At 34.6% G+C, this 19,479-nt stretch overlaps 1 protein-coding gene across 1 annotated transcript; it reads right to left on the minus strand.

Moving 5' to 3' along the window:
- Positions 1-9,918: 9,918 nt before the first annotated feature.
- On the minus strand, positions 9,919-12,350 carry LOC123523563 (uncharacterized). The gene is made up of 4 exons (XM_053539918.1): positions 12,332-12,350; positions 11,856-11,970; positions 10,941-11,070; positions 9,919-10,172 (listed from the first exon to the last, which is right to left on the minus strand). The coding sequence occupies exons 2-4, from the start codon at positions 11,916-11,918 to the stop codon at positions 9,970-9,972; spliced, it is 396 nt and encodes a 131-aa protein (XP_053395893.1). The 5' UTR covers positions 11,919-11,970; positions 12,332-12,350; the 3' UTR covers positions 9,919-9,969.
- Between the last annotated feature and the right edge of the window lie 7,129 nt (positions 12,351-19,479).

Here is a 19,479-nt window from a genome sequence, read left to right on the forward strand (position 1 = left end):
CTCAGCAAAAGAAACGGGGTACAACTTGTTTCGGGCATCCATATTTTGCTGCTACTTGGTAGGAGAATACTGGTTTGGAAAATAATAATTCCCGGGTATCTTATAAAACAGAGATGTAAGATCCTTATCAGACGTACAATGTACAAATTAGTTGAATTATTGCAGTCAAACAATAAATCTGTTGTAAAATACATTAGTCTAGCTAGCAAACAGAAACGAGTAACTCCAGTTGCTGTTGCTGAGTCGTCAATCATGGGGATTTACACCTGCGGTGGATACCGCCGTGGGGAGTGTTGCTCACTGTGTAACACGATGTGCTGCCAATGTGATCAATATTATAACATATATTTAAGTTATTATGCCTTCATAACAGCTGTTACATGTTATTCCTAAAGGTGACTTATAGGCCTGTCGGGTTGGGAGTCAATATATTTTGATTATTAGATGTTACTATGTTACCGTACATACGTCTCTTTAAAACGATTTACAGCTATATTTTATACATCCTTAGCGCAATAGACCAGTTTTACATTTGGCGAATTTGCATTCTTGGGATTTAACTACAGATGATTTGTTAAATATTTCTAGCACGATTATATATACATTGCGAACTTTATCAAGAGTAGCATAGTAAAATAATAAATAAAATAAAGTTAGATTTTGTCAGATTTTTACAGGAAATAATTGCTATTACGATATATCAATATTTCCGCCAAGCAGTCTGCACCTCGTTTTGGATTACTACATGTAGATTATTCTGCACGTGAACATGGAATGGGAAAAGGGTTTATTGTCTTTACTGGTATTCTAATCAATTTATTAATTGTTTGTGAAAAGTTTTAAGGTTGTTATATGGTACTGCATAACCTGTAAAATATTACAGCGTATGATATCATACTGTTCAGGTATAATGTAACAACATCTGTTACATGTGTGATCGTCTTATGTGATTACAACATGCTACATGTTTTTTTTTCTACTTAATTTATTTATTTATTTATATTTATTTATTTGGGTTTTACGGCGCACCAACACAGTTTAGGTTATATGGCGCCAAACAGGACTACACATTTTGGTTCCACATCTCATTTACATCGAAATAAAAACATGAGGTATGGAATCAAAATTTGCATACCTGCTGGAATCACAGAGTTTAGTGTATACAAAATGGGAATCCCGTGCGATTGGAAAAAAGATTAATGGAGACATATACCAAACTGTTAGACAATGTCTGAAGGTCACAAAAAGACATGTCGCCAGTCCGAGTTCCGCGACTGGACCGATCTATGACGTCATCAAAATGGCGGCCAAATTAGAAAATATAACATTGCTTATCTTAAAATTTACTTCATATTATTTTCATATTATTTTCTTTAATTTTCTATCCTGGAATGTATGCTATCAATATAATAACAGTATTGAAGTTAGTAAACTATTAAATGAAGTGAAATAATCAAAATATATCTTACCCCACCCACTTTATTTCAACAGATTTATTTCTTGTTGAATATATTTGTTTTGTGTAGGCTTTACTATCAAAATAAACGAATATCATCATATTCCAACAGTGGTGAAGTTTTTTATATATTATGCTTTAAACTACCTAAAAATGATGTATGCATGTCACTTTCGATATCTATGAAGCCTGTAATTGAACAAAGCTCTGCTACACATACACATTATTCTGTACCAATTTGCCGGATCGGCATTCGTATCGCGCTGAACTGCGCAATGATTTTAAACATCCGCACTTAATAAAATGTAATGATTAGCATTCATGCAAATAAACCCCTACCTTTCTTATAAAAATTTGTTTCCGGCAGATATGTTTTATATAGATAGAAACCTTTCAAATGTTAGATTGGTAGTTTCCATAGGATCTCAAAACTTTATTGAACAATAACGGAGTCTTTTAACAATACACTTTCCTTAGTCCACATTTTCCATTGTTACTATCATTTGAGAATATTTTGGCCGTCTTAGGCTAGTCTGTGGCATGCAATTTGCCAGAAGGAAACTTTTTATGATGGGTATCACGGCTGGGTGATAAAGCATTTGTCATTGTCTGGCATTCTGATTTAACTCTTGAAAGGTCTAAAATAACTTTACCAATGATCAACGGCTTGCAAACAATATCTTAAAACATTTTTGGAGAATTTTCATAATAGTTCTATGACAGCACTCTTCATATCACAACGGCTAAGAACGTATGGCGACCATTTACAAAGGTTTTTTAGAATATGTTCACCGTAAGTAGAGAACGATTGCCATATGTTATCATTGGTTGGTTATTATCTGATTTAGATGGGTTTAAAGTAGTCTTTTAGTTCAGTACTTAGATTTTGTGACGAGTTGAGAACGCGACTGTCTACGACATGTTCAAATTGTCACTTTTGCTAGGACCCAGAATCACCCAGCGTGGAAAACGATCAATAAAATAGGTATGGACTTCCAAAGAAGATCTTGATTATCAGCAGTAACTGTTACTGATCATGTAAATACCAGGACTGAGTATCATTTTCCCCTAAAGTATATAGCTGTAGAGGAAAGCTCTTATACAATATTTTTCCGACCAAAAACTGAATTGCAATGTATTCGTTTCATCGACAATAACTCTGTTTCTGAAGGTTGTGTGATTATCTTGTATTTGTCAAGTTATGTAGGTAGTGACATGTTTTCCCCAATAGATTTACAATATTGATATTATTGGCATCTGCATATTCTGTGATTATTGCCGAATTTAGACGTATTTGAAGTGTTAAGATTTAAGAAGTATTGTTTTACCCACATAGCATTGGTCTCTTTGAACAACTAATATTTGCGATTGCCTTTCCTGACAGAAAACAAGCAGGCTGATTCCCTAAAAGGATCAACATAACTTCTAGTTAGTACTAGGGGAGTTTTTTTTCAATGACATTTGACTCTACTGGTTTTGCAACAACAATCGGTTCGCACCAGATTTTAGTGCGAACCATTGTGTCCTTACCTGCCGCGGCTCTATCACAATCTCTTTACCAAGATGCAAAAGTCAGTCTATCATGTCATATCACGATCGTCATATTAAACTTGTCTCGAATATAGAAAAGACCGTTGTATAAGCGCTAGCACACATTTTATCACCGCACGTTTAACATATGATACATACTTTCCATATCCTGCAAAGATGTGCCCCAGGAGCTTTGTGTCAGTGTGATCAGACATTTTGGTAATTCTTTACAGGTACAAAACAATATTAGTTAAAAAGATATTTACAACAGAAGTTAAATTATTTTCAATAAAATGTTAAAAGCAAGTTTATTGATGTTTTTTTAGAAATTAGAACATTTCTGAAACGACTGTAAATACCCCATAGACATCATGTCTGTTTTCACTGGATGCTATGTCTATTTTACGAAACCGCGATATTTCATGGTTTAAGGGTTTCGTGACACGTCGATTTCAATGGGTACAATAGCCCGATATATGAATGTCACAATAACAACAACGGAGGTAGAAAGTTGTTACTAAAGGTAAAATTGAAATTAAATATAGTTATACTTACGATTCTGTTTTATTCTATAGTGGTGTCCATTTGAATTAAATAGAAAAGCAAGGGTTCATTTGAAAGAAAAGCGTTCACGCACTAAGATTCGTGAAATAGCCCACATGTAGAACTATATTACAGTATATTAATTTCCATTTTTTTGAAGGGTCGTGTGTTCAAGCCCCAGCTAGGTGATGGTGTTTTTGGTATAAAGTTGTTTTTTATTATTAATATTGTGTTCAGTTATGTATGTTTATTATAATAATTATTAAACGGGATTCTATTTTTTGATTTACATTTTATAACGATACAGCACAGAAAGGACTTTATCAAAGCACTTGTTTTATTCCATGTTCCTTTAAAGATGTACTATGCTCACGTAAATATTTCATCATTACATATTGATTTAAATCTAGAAAATCCTCATCAAACATCTTTTAACTTGGCTAAATATATAAACTAAATGTGCAACTACAATCACAATTACATGTCTGTATAGTAACAACCATTTGTTCCAAACAAACTTCCAGATTTTTAGTGGCGTAACATAGTCATACTGTGTGTTTGGCGGCTGTAAAATGTCTCCCGGTACTTGGATTCAAGGTTGTTATATTTTCTGGTCTTTTTGGATCATGGAGTTTATTCAATACCTATGTAGTAGAGTTCTGCTTAGGCCGGTGCTAGGGAGCATGTAAGGGGTGTTGCACTTTCTATAACCTCTTATAAACAGACTCAGTCAAACCGAATCTGCTATCGCATTTCTTGGTTGCTTCTGTCCTTCCAAAGGATCTTCTTATGGATTTTGTTACACATTTATCAGTATTAGTATTTTAACATTACTCACAAATATGTTTATTTTACTATCACATAGATAGTATGTGGTAATTTTTCATATACATGTATTCAGATATGAATTTTAGGCATAATATACATTAAACATTGTATAAATGATGTTTCTTTTTATTGAAAATTAACAAATTGCGAGATAAGTATGCGTGTACGATGTAAACTACAAAAGAACTCACTTTTAGCATCAAAATCAAACAACTCTGATCACTCATTTGAAGATAATGATAGATTTATTTTTAAGAAATGGCCGCCATTTTGATGACGTCACAACTCGGTCCAGTCGCGGATTTCAGACTGGCGACATGGCTTAAAATGAACTTCAGACATTACTGAACAGATTGCTATATGTCGCCATTAATTTTTTTTCCAATCTCACGGGACCCAAAATATGGCTCTAAGCAAATACACTATACTGCAAAACCAAGTGTTAAAACCCTATTAGTCGCCTCTTACGATCATGCAAGGGTAAAGCAGTGGTTCCATTTTTCTATTTAAAGATCATGTGATCATGAAATTATTCTGTCGGTAACGAGATATGTTCCTGATATAAATGCTCCATCTAGTTGGTGGAATTAAGAAAACAGGACTGACGAACGAATGATGCCATCGGCAGTCGGTAGTGAATTATTCAAAATATTTCGTTAACACTGAATAGTACTTGTGTTCTCGGGCATAATAATGATGATTGTATTGTATTTGCATCTTAAATGTAAATGAAAATTGCAGAACAAGACATACATGTACGATGTATGATTACTGTAATCATTTTAATAGATATTATGCAGTATGGCAGAACTGTCAGTCAAATAGTCTTAAAACAAAGAAAACTAATTTAATTAAATAAAACATACCATTCTTTGTGAATGTCGAATCATTTTCTACATTAAATTCCCTTTCTCAAGCTATTTCCTGTTTATAACACTTATTGAATGTTTCTGATTCAGACGTTAACATCAGCTTTTTTATATAATGTGTTTTCCCAATTATTCATGCGAATATTAATGAGCAACTTCACTGCATTATGTACGTAGTACAACAATACCACAGTGTATCATAGCGTATTAGAAATACTTTATCACATCATACTAATGGGCTTCAAAGCATTCAGTGCGCAAAGTCAAAAAAACATATAGCAATTCAAGTCAGATAAATGCTCTGAAATCACTTAATATCGCAGTTCATGGTTTTACTTAAGACAGTATTCCGGACTTGAAAACTAAGTTAGAAAATAAATGCGTACTTATGTTCGTTGAGATTTATTTTCATTGATTTTCGTACCGCCACCTCAACCCCACACCACACCCCCTCCCCCGCTTAAAAATATTGTAAAATGAATGATTTCACCGTAAATTGTGCACTTACATTTGAAGTAAGTACATTGTATGTTAGAGCTGATACAAGATCTAAGACCGTAACCACTATATTTCACACGTATCCCATTCAAACCCGTGAAAATATTATATGAACTTAATCGGATATTTTTAATAGATATGCATTAAAATTGTGAATCAGTGACGCTAAGTTTTTAGCGTAAAATTGAGTGCTTGACAAATTAAGTAGAGTGCTTGATATTATGACAAGGGCTAGAGAAAATAAGTCAAACACTCGAAACAATGTGGCAAAGTAATAAAAGGTTTGCAACAACAGGATCACTCAGCTTCTGAAGGCCAAGCAATTGCACAACTAACACTTGAAACGTTACCAAAACTGAGAAGTGATGAAGCTTTCATTAACCTACAAGGATGTGTATGAAAAGCAGACCAATTTGATGTTATGGAATGAGCCAACTGTACCGAGAAGACGCAATTAAGATTCCTAAACGGTTAAAGTTAGGAGATGCGGAACATTTTTTTCCGCAAACACCAGAAGACATGTACCGCCTCGATAGTCTAGTGGTAGAGCGTCCGCTTCGAGTTTGGGAGGTTGTGGGTTCGATCCCCGGCCGCGTCATACCAAAGACGTGAAAAATGGTACCAATAGCTCCCTTGCTTGACGCTCAGCATTAGAAGGGAAACTGGCTTCTCTTCTCTCATACCCTCGTGGCGATGGATTCCATCAGGAATGAGGTGTCGAGAGTGATTAATATAAGTTGTAGAACTTTTGCTTCACAATCGATCTAAAATAAATTATGTATAAACTAAGACATGTACAGACAGAGATCTTTGAAGCCATGGACTTAGTAATCAGTTGTGTGAAAGATCGGTTTGACCAGCCTGGGTATATAAAGTGCTAAACAGTTCAGGGACTGTTGAAAAAGCAGTGAAGTAAGATTTCGGGAACTACAGCGAAGAATTCGCATTCCTTACTGACTTTTACTCTACAAACATTAATAACTCTTTGGAGGTTCAGCTGGAAACTATGAAAATATTCTACAAGAATTAAGGAAAGTGCCTCTATCAAAGTTTCGGGCAATTTTGACTAACCCTCCAATGCGTGCAATATATTCGGAAGTAGTGACGCTCGTCAGAATCTTGTTGGTAATTCCTGCAACTTATTCCACCAGTGAATTTTCAGTACTCACGAGAATCAAACACTTATTTAACGGGTACTGTATCACAGGCTAGGTTTAACAGTCTCATTACAATAGCTTTGCAAAAGCACACAACAGCTGCTCTTGACGTGAATGAAAGTGCAAACGAGTTCAGTACTGCGGACGAAAAGCGTAGATTTGTATTGGGTAAATTTTAGTGTCTGAATCATATTCAGAATATTGCAATGCCGAATGAAAACAGCTTTTCTTATATGTACATCAAAGAAAGCCATATAGATCTATGTATGCGCATTAAGAGTGTAAATAGTGTTTACACATGTATGATATAATAAAACATAAATAAATAAATGCATAAAAACGCATATCCGGCCATCAGATTTTACATAATTTTCTAGCGGGAGGGGGCGGGGGTCCCCCGAACCCCTCCCCTTTACGAGAGGGGGACCGTCTACCTCTCGTGCTCTCCTCCTCTCATGACTTCGGCTTTCGGGCAACGTCACTGGCGTTCCATCATGGCGGAATCACTCCAAAAAAGACGGCGACGGGCCTGCAATGGCTCGAGAAAATAAATTGTAAACTTGCGCATGGTTTGTAATATCATGGTTAACTTTTCACCGCAACGCTGTCTTCGTAGCGTTTTAAAAAGGGGCATAATTTAATTTAACAAATGGTATAACATCAAAATATTTCTCATCAATATCATCTTATAATAATACAGTCGAATACCGTTACCTCGATATTCAAGGGACTGTAAAAATTGCATCGACGTATCCGAAGTTCGACGTAACGATATCGACTATCTGGGACTACTTTGTACTTATGTCGGACGTCTATATTGTCATAATATGCAATGCATTTTCAAAGGGTTTGAAAGGGGAAAGAAATAATATAAAACGTTAATAAGATTTTAATTTATTGACAAGTAAAACACCCTATTTAAATAGCACATATACATACATACAGCTTTTTAATTTTTCAAAAAGTTTATTCCTTCCCTAAACAAGTCTGAATGTAGCGGTAATGTTTCTAGATGAGTAGTCATTTTGACTGTGCTTCGATAACAAAAATTTGCCAGTTAAATACGCATATTATTACTCAATCCTAAATGGCAGATTTTTATTCCGTCAGACAGAAAAATATTTCATCCAAATTAGTTGTTATAATGGAAAACAGCTTGCCCGCTTGCAGGCTGTTTTATAAGACTAATTATTGGGATGAAATACAAACATTTAAATTGGATTTAAAGATTAAATAACAAACACACAAACTAACTTGATTATGATTAATACATCACCGGACAACAATAGGTTGATTTTCCATCTTACACATAACATGGATATTTTTTGACAAGCTGTGATATCGACGAAACCAAGTGTAAAAACAGTACAGGTAAGTTGATGGGACTGAAAAATCTCATCGAGCTAAACAAAATATCGAGCTAATCATATCGAGGTAATGATAAATAATTACATTGAAATATATAGGGAAAATTCGGGACCGACTAAAACACATCGTGCTAACCGGAGTATCGAGCTAACCGATATCGAGGTAACGATATTCAACTGTACTTCTTCTTTGAGATATTGAAAGATTTAAATGAGATATATCTGGTAATTTTACAGTATAAAATAAATCAAACGGAAGAACCCTAGGCAAGGTGATATGTGTAGGACCTTGTCAGTATTTTTCAAAGACATAATTAAAACATTCCGGTATTGTTTTTGTTAGACATACATATACAAACTTATAACCCAATGAAAACACCTGAATTCTAAAAATAGAATATCAAACACTAACTATGGGGAATTTCTTTGACTTTTGCTATTAAGTTTACAATCCAAATCAAACTTATCATACACATAACACACTATGCAAATTATCGTTTTTGCAAGAACATGACATACTGCATTGATATGTACTACACATCTTAGGAATTGAACTAATCGGCCATTCTCGAACAAACTGCTGTTATGACCAATTACGTTATAACTGCGGGAAAATTTTGAAAAAATTCAGTGAACATTTGCTGTATCAAAGTTATCAGTACGCTCTTTGAGGACGTCATCAAGTGTTCTGGATGTTTAGTCTAATAACGTTTTATTGCAATTTTTATAACATGTATATCATAATACTGAATTACGTTTTCTAAAGGTAATTTTTGAGACCAGTCGAAGAAAAAAATACTAGTTGAGGCTATATTTTTTTCGAAGACGAGTCTTATAAATTTAAATTTAGATCTTACGATCTATTACTCCTAAATTCTGACAACACTATTCTTAATTTAACTTACCCAAAAAATAGGTGTGAGCCTTTCTTTAACATTAAATTAAAAATAAATGCGCCGCTAATGTATGTTGTCAGTACAAGACCTTACATACATTTAGTAATTTGCTTAAAAATCCCCCAAACATGATAAAATGAAAGAGGAAGAACTAACGTTTTGTACTTGACTTCGTGTGCTGTTTAACACAATTAAACGATGGATACCCATCCTCAGCAGTTTGGTCTGGTTTAAAGTTATACAGGCCATTATGCCGCTTGATTCAGAAAAAATAACCATATTCACAAAGATCTCAATTTAGTAACATTCTTTTCCAGGCGCAGTATGTCTCGATTCAAGTGTAGAAAGATAAAATCCAGCACTGCCGCTACAGCTGGGCCAACTTCCTTTATCCCACTGTAAAGCTTTCTTGTTGTAAGGGCCTAACTACAAATGCATGACGGTCTCACATACCCCATTAAAACAACAACAAAACATTTTTGCAGTTGTTTTTGAAAATAGCGTCGTTTTCAGAAACAGTTAAAGAAAAGAAATAAGTTAAAATTGACATGATGAAGCAAAATTTATTATACTCCTCTATTTTGCTCTATTTTGCATGAAGGTAGGATAAATATTTTTTTTCAAAATATAGATAAATATAAAGCGTATCAAATATTGTTATAAGAATCCAAACGATGATAATGACAATTTTTTTGCCATGGCCGTTTGGCATCTCGTCCCAAATGTATATCGATAAGTAAGTGAAATCTGATTTAAAAATTAACGCAAGACATCAAATTAGACTTTTTCTTTATTTGAAATTTCAATACTTTCTAGTTATTAATTTTACGATGTTTTTTCACACTGAAACGTTCCAGGTCCGGGCACGTAGATTTTCCTTTTCTTGCTGACCACTTGCAACGGTTTAACTGTCGCAATTTCAGCTGGTACAAACTGGCATGACATGCCTGCACCGCATCCACAATGACCGTTCGCCTGTTCTAGTGGTCCACAGTGCTCGTGTTCTACACGGTAGCTTTCACAAACTCCTGAAAAATCAACATAATTTCGATTTCTGTTGTTGTTATCACTGAATATCAAACAAATTAAAATATCACAGCAAAATAATGTCGGCTAGAATAGAAATAATGTTACTAGAATAGAAATAATGTTACGTGCACATGGTGCAAGTAAAATGTATACGATTATTGAATTTGTCAAATAAATTACTGTACACAACAGTAAAATTCCAGTTACTCTCTAAGGCATTCTTTGGAAAATAAAAACATGTATAAACTTCTGTCTTTGAGAATCCGGAACCATGAGTATGACGCGAAAAGTCAGTCTCATAATCTTTCAGCATTCTTAACCCTTACCCTGCTAAACTTCTATAATGAAATGTCCATCTTTCAACTTGGACAGTACCATTAATTGTTAAAAGGGGTACTTACCTAAAAGATACAGTGCAGAGAAAGGTGAGGGATGGTGAAAAAAATGTTTTTCGTCTTCCATCTCTAATTCATACGTTGGCACAGAGGTGACATAGATCTATGTGTTTTATTTACTTTATACGTGCGAAGATGTTTTTCTTTATACTACAACGTGCGCACGTACTAATAAGTGCGCTGATGTTTTTTTTTATTTTTACTTGTACTTGTATTAGTTAAATTACGTGAGCACGTATTAGTATAAAAACATCTACGTCTCCTCTGTACCACCGTAGATTCATACGAGGAAGTTGTTAGTTGCTTGTGGAGACCAAGTCGGTATTACTACGGAATCGAAACTGTGTTGAAACTGGAATTACAGTGTTTTACCTGTATGATGTTGTGTTGGTTGTACAGGCAGAATACTGGCTTGCCTTCTTCTACTGACTACCTCAAAGGCCGGTTTGATATAACAACATTCTCCGCTTCCGCATTCTGAGTCAGTCTTACATACAGTACCCTGAAAAAACACAAAGGTAAAGTTTCTTGTGTAACGTGGATAGTCGACAAAGCCCACCCCACAACCCCTCCGCACTGGAATGGATAAAACAACATGTCCAGTCGAGCCCACGGCAGGTGTCATTTTTACTTGCCAAGCACCCAGTTTAGGCCGATATTGCTGGAAACAGTACCAATTTAAGTAAAACACTAGTCGGGATATCAGCCGCGACCGGATATCGAACACGGACCGCTGGCGTTGTAGTTCAGCCTGCTAACCCGTGCATCACTGATTCCCATAAGCTTTTATGAAAACAATCTCCGCTTCCGGAGTACATATTTATAAAGTCTCACATACTGTACCCTAATATAGACAGTTTTTTTTATATAAGAATAATCTCCGCTTCTGCAAGCTGTCTTACATACTGTATTCTGAAAACTACAGGCTCCGTTATTCTTCGTATCCTGTATCACTGTATCATAAAAAAGGCAGATTATGTAATACAGTCTTACACATCGAATATGAATACACAAAATGCTATTGAAATAGCTGTATATGATAAATAATTAAACATGTACTGAAAGTAACACACAATTATATGAAGACCCTCCGACGGCAAAATGCGTTTTCCGTCGTTTATCTCCTGGATAAATTGAAGCCATGAGACTTGGTTGTTATGTTACACAGTAACAAGCCATTTTAGGTGAATACGTTAAAGTGAGCATGTGGAACGGTAAATCAACTACTGGCTGTAAACTTCAATTACTGTCTGTAAACTCAGAAGCTGTACATATTACACTCCTTACCTCTGTGTTGCAAGTTATTGCAGATAAAACTGCGAAGAAGAGTATGTAGGCTCCAAAGTCCATATTTTCGACAAGAACAAAATGACTCGTTGTTTGTCTATGACTATGTTCTTATCTGAAATGAAATAGAGATAAGGTGTTCACTTCATTTCTTATTCAAAGCTGAAAATAAGAAGATAACAAACATTATTATCAGAGTGTTAATCCTGTGATACGTAAAACCGTCCTATATCTGATGAACTTCTTGTCTCGTTTAGATGGATTTCAAATGTCTCCAAACAACTTTTATCTATAAATAATGTATCTTTACACGTCTGCGATGTTAAAAAAAATTAATGCCCTTCCTTAGTAAAAGAAAAGATCTACTAAAATAATTTTACTTAGTTTCGTTTGTCTTTTTCTGAAATAGTGCTGTTTGTTTTAACAAATTTAACAAACCATTTACTCACTAACTGGAATTACCAAAAGATACTTACATCACCATGAGTGACTATAATCATGCCACATTGAATTGATATTTCCATCTCTGTGCGTGTGTTTTTTTTGAAACAACATTACAATTCGAATCTATTATATTGAAAGGAATAAAACAAAACAATACAATTATTGCACAACGATAACAACACGTGTTCTCTTAGACATTTAAAATAAACACTTTAGGTTGAGGTTAATAAAAATCTAGGCCTACTTGATTGCCCGGGCTGCGGGAATCTTTCAAAATATACGCTCGTAGGCCACACTTAATTTACCCATCATACAAAACTTTTTTACAGTGTTAAAACAATTAAGTACAGTAAGAACTGACTTTTAAGATCGATCGTAGAAATGTAGCAGTATGCGTTACCATAGAAACGGCTGTTGAAGTTGACATACAGTACTATAATTACATCTGTACCTATCACACAGATTTAACATAATAGAGATTACTTTCTAAATGACCAAAATTTAGAGCGCATGTGCAAAATTACATAGTTGACACGTACATAACTATTATTATGTTTTTTTTTTAAGATTTCTTCTTGAAATTAGTTTTACAGCGTTATTAGACGTTAGTGCCGATTTTATGCCAAAATCTCCATGGAAACTGACAGAAAAGTCTGTCATATTCATTGTTCCCCAGTCCATTTTGTCTTTTCTTTCACATTTCACACCCTATAACGTGATAGCGCGACACCACCAGATAACATGACACCAGATCGGATAACGCGACACTCTGCGGAGTTTGTTGTCGATTAGAAGTAAGCATTTTCAAATTTTTATTTACACAATGTGAATCAATGAAAAGCAGACTCTTACCAGGTTTCGAGGATAGAAAGAGGCATCTAAAGGAATGTTTTCTGAATTAAAAAGACCACCAAATAATCATACAGATGGCTAATCCACGCCAGATTTTCATTGTTTTGGATATTGAACCGAGGATTTTTTCTCATTTCTGAAGCAACAAGCTTGGCATTACCCTTAATAGAAAGCCAAACATTATCTCTCTTTGTCTGCCAAATATCCCGGCGAAATCTCCATTACTTTCGAAAATACGAGGTGTTAAAGTCGGATGGGTAGACCAAAAATGTTCTGCCTGACACCACATAATTCCCAGGGAAGGTTCTTACTGACACCAACTTTTGAAGATTAGATATTCTGTCTGACACCAGCATTTGATCATACTTTTTTTTGCCTTTATTTCGCTCGGTTTGCAGTATTTGATCGGATTTACGCATGTTTTCGGGTATAACGGGTCGTTAAATTCATTTTTCTAATAAGGGTTTAGGTTATAGTGTAGAAATTCTCCGTAATTCGGTCGAAAATGAGCCTTCGTGATGTTGTTGAAAGTAGTATACATAAAAAAAATCTTACTTTTTTATTTTTGGCACTTTTGCGTGTAAAATGGGGGCTTATTTCATTCGCAGAATGTATTTCAGTAAAATAAGACGCGTTCAGGTTAATATCGCGTGTATATGGCAAATGATGAGAGAAAACGAAAGATGGGTCGTTTACTGCGCGACGCCGTCAACAACGCGATTCGAGAAAGGGTCAGTGGCTTCAATCTGGCGGCGTTCCACCACAAATCTGTCTACACCACCTTTTCTTATCATAGTTTGACGGCTGATTATTTGTAGTTTACTATGTATATATATGTGTTTCTATGGGTTGAAGTTCTAGAATGTATAGTACATGGATCTGAACTATGGCGAATTTACACTAGAACCCTGGTATAAAACCTTTACAGTTCAAGACGACATTCAGCACGATTTTAGGTGTCATGACAATAAATGTGTAGAGAAAGTAAACTCCCGAATGATTTAACGGTTGTGCACCTCGGAGTGGGGTAGGAGGAGTCATATTTTGATAGGATTGTCAGAGTCAATCCATGTTGTTCGCTTTCAAAGCCTATTGCAATTATAGAAACTGTTAGCGAACAGCATGGATCCTGACAAGACTGCGCGGATGCGCAGGCTGGTCTGGATCCATGCTGGTCGCAAAGCCACTATGTTGGTTTTCTCATGGTGCTCATATATCATATATATCTAGATACTAAAACATTGACAGAATATGAATAGGTCAACAATATATGAATAGGTCTTTCAGAGCTTGCTGAATATTGACTCTGACAATCCTATCAAAATATGACTCCTCCTACCCCACTCCGAGGTACACAGCCGTTAAATAATTCGGGATTTTACTTTGATTCTCTACACATTTATTGTCATGACACCTTAAATCGTGCTGAATGTCGTCTTGATCTGTAAAGGTTTTATACCAGGGTTCTAGAGTAAATTCGCCATAGTTTAGATCCATGTACATTACTTTCTAGAACTTCAACCCATAGAAACCCATATATATATAGTAAACTACAAATAATCAGCCGTCAAACTATGAAAAGAAAAGGTGGTGTAGACAGATTTGTGGTGGAACGCCGCCAGATTGAAGCCACTGACCCTTTCTCGAATTGCCATGTTGACGGCGTCGCGCAGCAAACGACCCATCTTTCGTTTTCTCTCATCATTTGCCATATACACGCGATATTTAACCTGAAACGCGTCTTATTTTACTGAAAATACATTCTGCGAATGAAATAAGCCCCCATTTTACACGCAAAAGTGCCAAAAATAAAAATTTTAAAGTAAGTATTTTTTTATGTATACTATTTTCAACAACACCACGAAGGCACATTTTCGACCGAATTACGGTGAATTTCTACACTATAACCTAAACCCTTATTAGAAAAATGAATTTAACGACCCGTTATACCCGAAAACATGCGTAAATCCGATCAAGTACTGCAAACCGAGCGAAATAAAGGCAAAAAAAAGTATGATCAAATGCTGGTGTCAGACAGAACATCTAATCTTCTAAAGTTGGTGTCAGTAAGAACCTTCCCTGGGAATTATGTGGTGTCAGGCAGAACATTTTTGGTCTACCCATCCGACTTTAACACCTCGTATTTTCGAAAGTAATGGAGATTTCGCCGGGATATTTGGCAGACAAAGAGAGAGAATGTTTGCTTCTATTGAGGGTAATGCCAAGCTTGTTGCTTCAGAATGAGAAAAAAATCCTCGGTTCAGTATCCAAAACAATGAAAATCTGGCCGTGGATTAGCCATCTGTATGATTATTTGGTGGTCTTTTTAATTCGAAATCATTCCTTAGATGCCTCTTTCTATCCTCGAAACCTGGTAAGAGTCTGCTTTTCATTGATTCACATTGTGTAAAGAAAAAATTGATAATACTTACTTCTAATCGACAGCAAACTCCGCAGAGTGTCGCGTTATCCGATCTGGTGTCATGTTATCTGGTGGTGTCGCGCTATCACGTTATAGGGTGTGATTTGATCACAGCACACTTAAAATGATATTAACCGCCGACTTTAAAATCGAAAAACCTTATTTCAGAGGATGCACGCTTCATTTGTATTGATCAGCTCTATTTTTTTGTATATTGATGGATGCTGCAAAATGACCACTTGCAGGCTAAGATCATTTTACGTGTTACATTGTTTATTGTATAGAACGTAAATCGCGTGCCTGTTATATCATATACTATAGTTTCAACAGAAATAAAATGATAAGCAGTTATTTTATTGGAAAACAGCCATTGTTTTACAACATTAGTGAGGCATTTTAATGGAACATTTTGAAATATACAGATTTCAAATAACCTCTCCTGTATAGACAGACAGACAGACAGACGTTTTCATTTAAAATCAAATAGGCTAAAAAGCTCATGATGACATACATAGACACAAATACAACAGCGGACAGTGTACAAAAAAAATATACAATGACACATATAACATATAAGAATTAGCAAAACTGACATTGCGTTTAAATGAATTAGATGAGGTAAATATGTACACTGAGAAGGCCGGTAAAAAGTAGCAAGAAGTTACCAAATAATGTCATAGAAGAATGCATTTCGAATATATTAACCTTACATCGATTTTAGAATGTCTACATTTCAACTTTACGTTTAATGTTCACCAGAAAGCAGGATAATAACGACACTGGTAAACCAATTACAAAAAGCATGAAAAGGTTGGATTAATATCCAACCGATACAGCAAAAACTACCTATGGTAAGTTAGTATATAGCCCGGATGGGGAATAAGCTGTTTTTGATAGAATAAAAGTAAAGAGTATGTCTGTATTTACATTTCTTTCATATAGTAGCAGTATCATCCTCTGCACGAGGTTATAATCTACAAAGAAAATACCTATATGTTAATATACGTGTTTATGCATGGTTGCAGTAAAAGGGTCTGTTTGCAAAAGGATGGTTTGTTGCGTAATGATGTAGTGCAAGTCAGTAAATTTTATCTTTAAGAGTTTTCATTCCAGCTCCGTCACTTCAATAAATCGCAATATTTAGTTATTTTTACATACAAAACATTTTATATAGAAAAAATGAAAGGAAACTGAAATCCAAATGATCTTTTTACCACGACGACTTATATTCTTAACATTAATGAACCCTAAACCTGGACAACCTAACCACAACCTTTTATTCCTCCTTACTCAATTTTGATTTGTTTATACTTCGTATTCGTACGCATATTCCAGAACTGTATCAGTTCCGAGTCAGATAGCTGTAAACATTTTCAAAAAACGGCGCTAACTTCCTTACACTTGAGCGAAACATAATTATAAGTGTGATCACATATTTTGTTAGATCATTTCCTATGTGAGGCCCGTGGTTTCGATTCAAAATCTGGCTCAAATACTTCAGCACAATTGTATTAGCATAATTATGCTAATAATAATAATGATGATGATGATGATGATATTAATAACAAAACAACAAGAACAACAACCACAATAATAATAATGATAATTTTATTAAGAGAATAGTGAAAGTAATTTATAAAGACAAATATCACAGTTCTAAAAATATATTTACAAATCATGAATTTCAAAGTGGCCTATATAAAGGTATTTTTAAAATTCTTATCTTATTAGAGTGGAAACGGAGCGAATATTAATTTACAAAACGTACACTCAAACGCAATATTATTTCTTCTTGACAAGCACTCCTTGAAACTTTGTAGGAACCCCCGCCTACCAAGCACACACACCTCCACACCCAAGAAAAAAACAAAACAAAAGAAACATAATTTTTATTGATTCACAAAAATATATAACCACTCAATCAAACGATGTCACAGAAAAAAAAGAAATAACAAAACAATTACCATGGCAAATTGAATATTTGCCACTCTCTAAAATGTGCACACATTCTGCAACAAACACTAAGAGATCGCCATAACGCAATGACGTATTTTTTTACTGTGACGTAAGAAGTTTTACGACGGCATCATGGGTATAGGGCTTAGTCTTGCGCGTTACCAACTTAGGCAGATTCCTTATTTTAAGTTGAACATTATTTGCAAAAATATCTCTAAGGATATAAATCATTAATTAGTTAATTATCAATAAAAGAGAAAAAAAAAATAATGCCTTGTAGAGGAATTTTAAATGTGGACCTAATTATCGCGAGTATTTGGCGTAACCATGACGTTGTCGAGATAATTCTGAGTAAATCGTCCAATGACGTCAAGTCATTAGTACAGCGCTAAAGCATACACATAGTGGATTCTACTACTTCAGAAACCTTTTCGAGGCAAATCAGCAGAATATCAAACTTATATGTTACCCGGAGGTAAGTTTGCGTTTATTTTGATATCAAAATTTCACATATTCAAAAAAGCTTTCATACTTAACTGAACCCTCGTTAAAATAATGCTGCAAAAATGCCACATGCAATTTGTATTTGATGTACTCCAGCACAGATTTTTAACTTCCTGCTTTAAACATTAAGTGGAGAAAAATATCTATTTGTTTTATTTTCACCTGGAGCGGGAGTTTTTTTATATATAAAAATAGGAAGGCATGAATAGTTCGTTTAAATTTTATGTAGAGCGGGAGTTGTTTATGAAAAATAGAAAACATGAATATATGTTTTCGTTTAATTTATGTGGGACAGAAGTTGTTTATGAAAATAGAAACGCATAAATATATATTTCCTATTAATCTTATGTAGATCAGTGTTGTTTTATAAAAATGGGATCTGAATAAGTTACTGCTTTCTCTGTCACTGTTATGTCTTTTTTCTGTGAGACTGTTTATTTGAGCAGCATGATTCTGGTATGAATGAATAAAAATTATATTGTTGTGTTTATTCTACCAAATTTAATGGAGTTTGTTTCAATAATAAATGTTTTGTTTTGAAATATGTATTACATAAATTGATATCTCCTTTTTATTTTTTTATTGTAATTAAATAAACATTTTTACTTGTTGTTTATACTGAAGTTATTTCTTAATTGTTTTGTATTTATAAAGAAGTTCACAACGGAACTCTGTCTCATAATTATAAGTCTGTTATTATTATTATTATTATTATTATTATTATTATTATTATGTTAGAACATTTATGAGAGGCCTCTTTCAGCTTTCATAGATATTGTATGCTTACACTATATTTCTTTAACATTTTTACTCACTAATCTTGCAACAACTATATTTTGATTTTGGTAGTGCGGATAAAGAAAAATGATAAACATGTATCTTATTTACATAGGTAAAGCAGTAATTTGTCTTTTTATGTCCCCACCCCCTCCCTGCTTTGAAGAAGCGGGGGATATATTGCTTTGCACCTGTCGGTCGTGTCGGTCAGTTTGCAGGTCGGTCCGTCCGTCTGTCGGTAGTGCGAACGGTTTCCGCCCTAGAACTTGAGAACCACTTGACCAGGAGCCTTCAAACTTTGTAATATATTGGACTTATCAAGTAGATGACCCCAATAGCTTTTGGGATCATAAGGCAAAGGTAAAGGTTTTGGGATTGTTCCTTGAAAGAATTTATCCCCGACAACTTGAAAAACTTGACCTAGAATTTCAGATTTAAAGGTAAATTGGGTTAAAGTAGAAACCCTTTGTTTTTACCCTAGGTAAAAGTCAATTTTTACAGGGGTAACTTAAGACTTTTTCAACAAGAACCTTAAATTTGGGTAGCTCAAGAGCGTAATAAAATAAATAAATTTGTCAGGTAGGGGCCTGCTTTGAACAGTTTCGTCAATATCTTTAGATCCAGTTGGAAAAAATTTTTTTTAAAACTTAAAGCATGATTGGGTTTTTA

The sequence above is a fragment of the Mercenaria mercenaria genome, chromosome 3, assembly GCF_021730395.1.
Source record: "Mercenaria mercenaria strain notata chromosome 3, MADL_Memer_1, whole genome shotgun sequence".
In the NCBI taxonomy this organism is placed as follows: Eukaryota; Metazoa; Mollusca; class Bivalvia; order Venerida; family Veneridae; genus Mercenaria; species Mercenaria mercenaria.

Excerpts from the sequence above, each read along its gene's own strand:
- LOC123523563 (XM_053539918.1), bottom strand. The coding sequence starts at position 11,918 with ATGGACTTTGGAGCCTACATACTCTTCTTCGCAGTTTTATCTGCAATA. Across the intron at positions 11,071-11,855 it reads CAATAACTTGCAACACAGAG|GGTACTGTATGTAAGACTGA; the intron begins GTAAGGAGTGTA and ends GTGTTTTTTCAG. Across the intron at positions 10,173-10,940 it reads ACCAACACAACATCATACAG|GAGTTTGTGAAAGCTACCGT; the intron begins GTAAAACACTGT and ends TTGATTTTTCAG.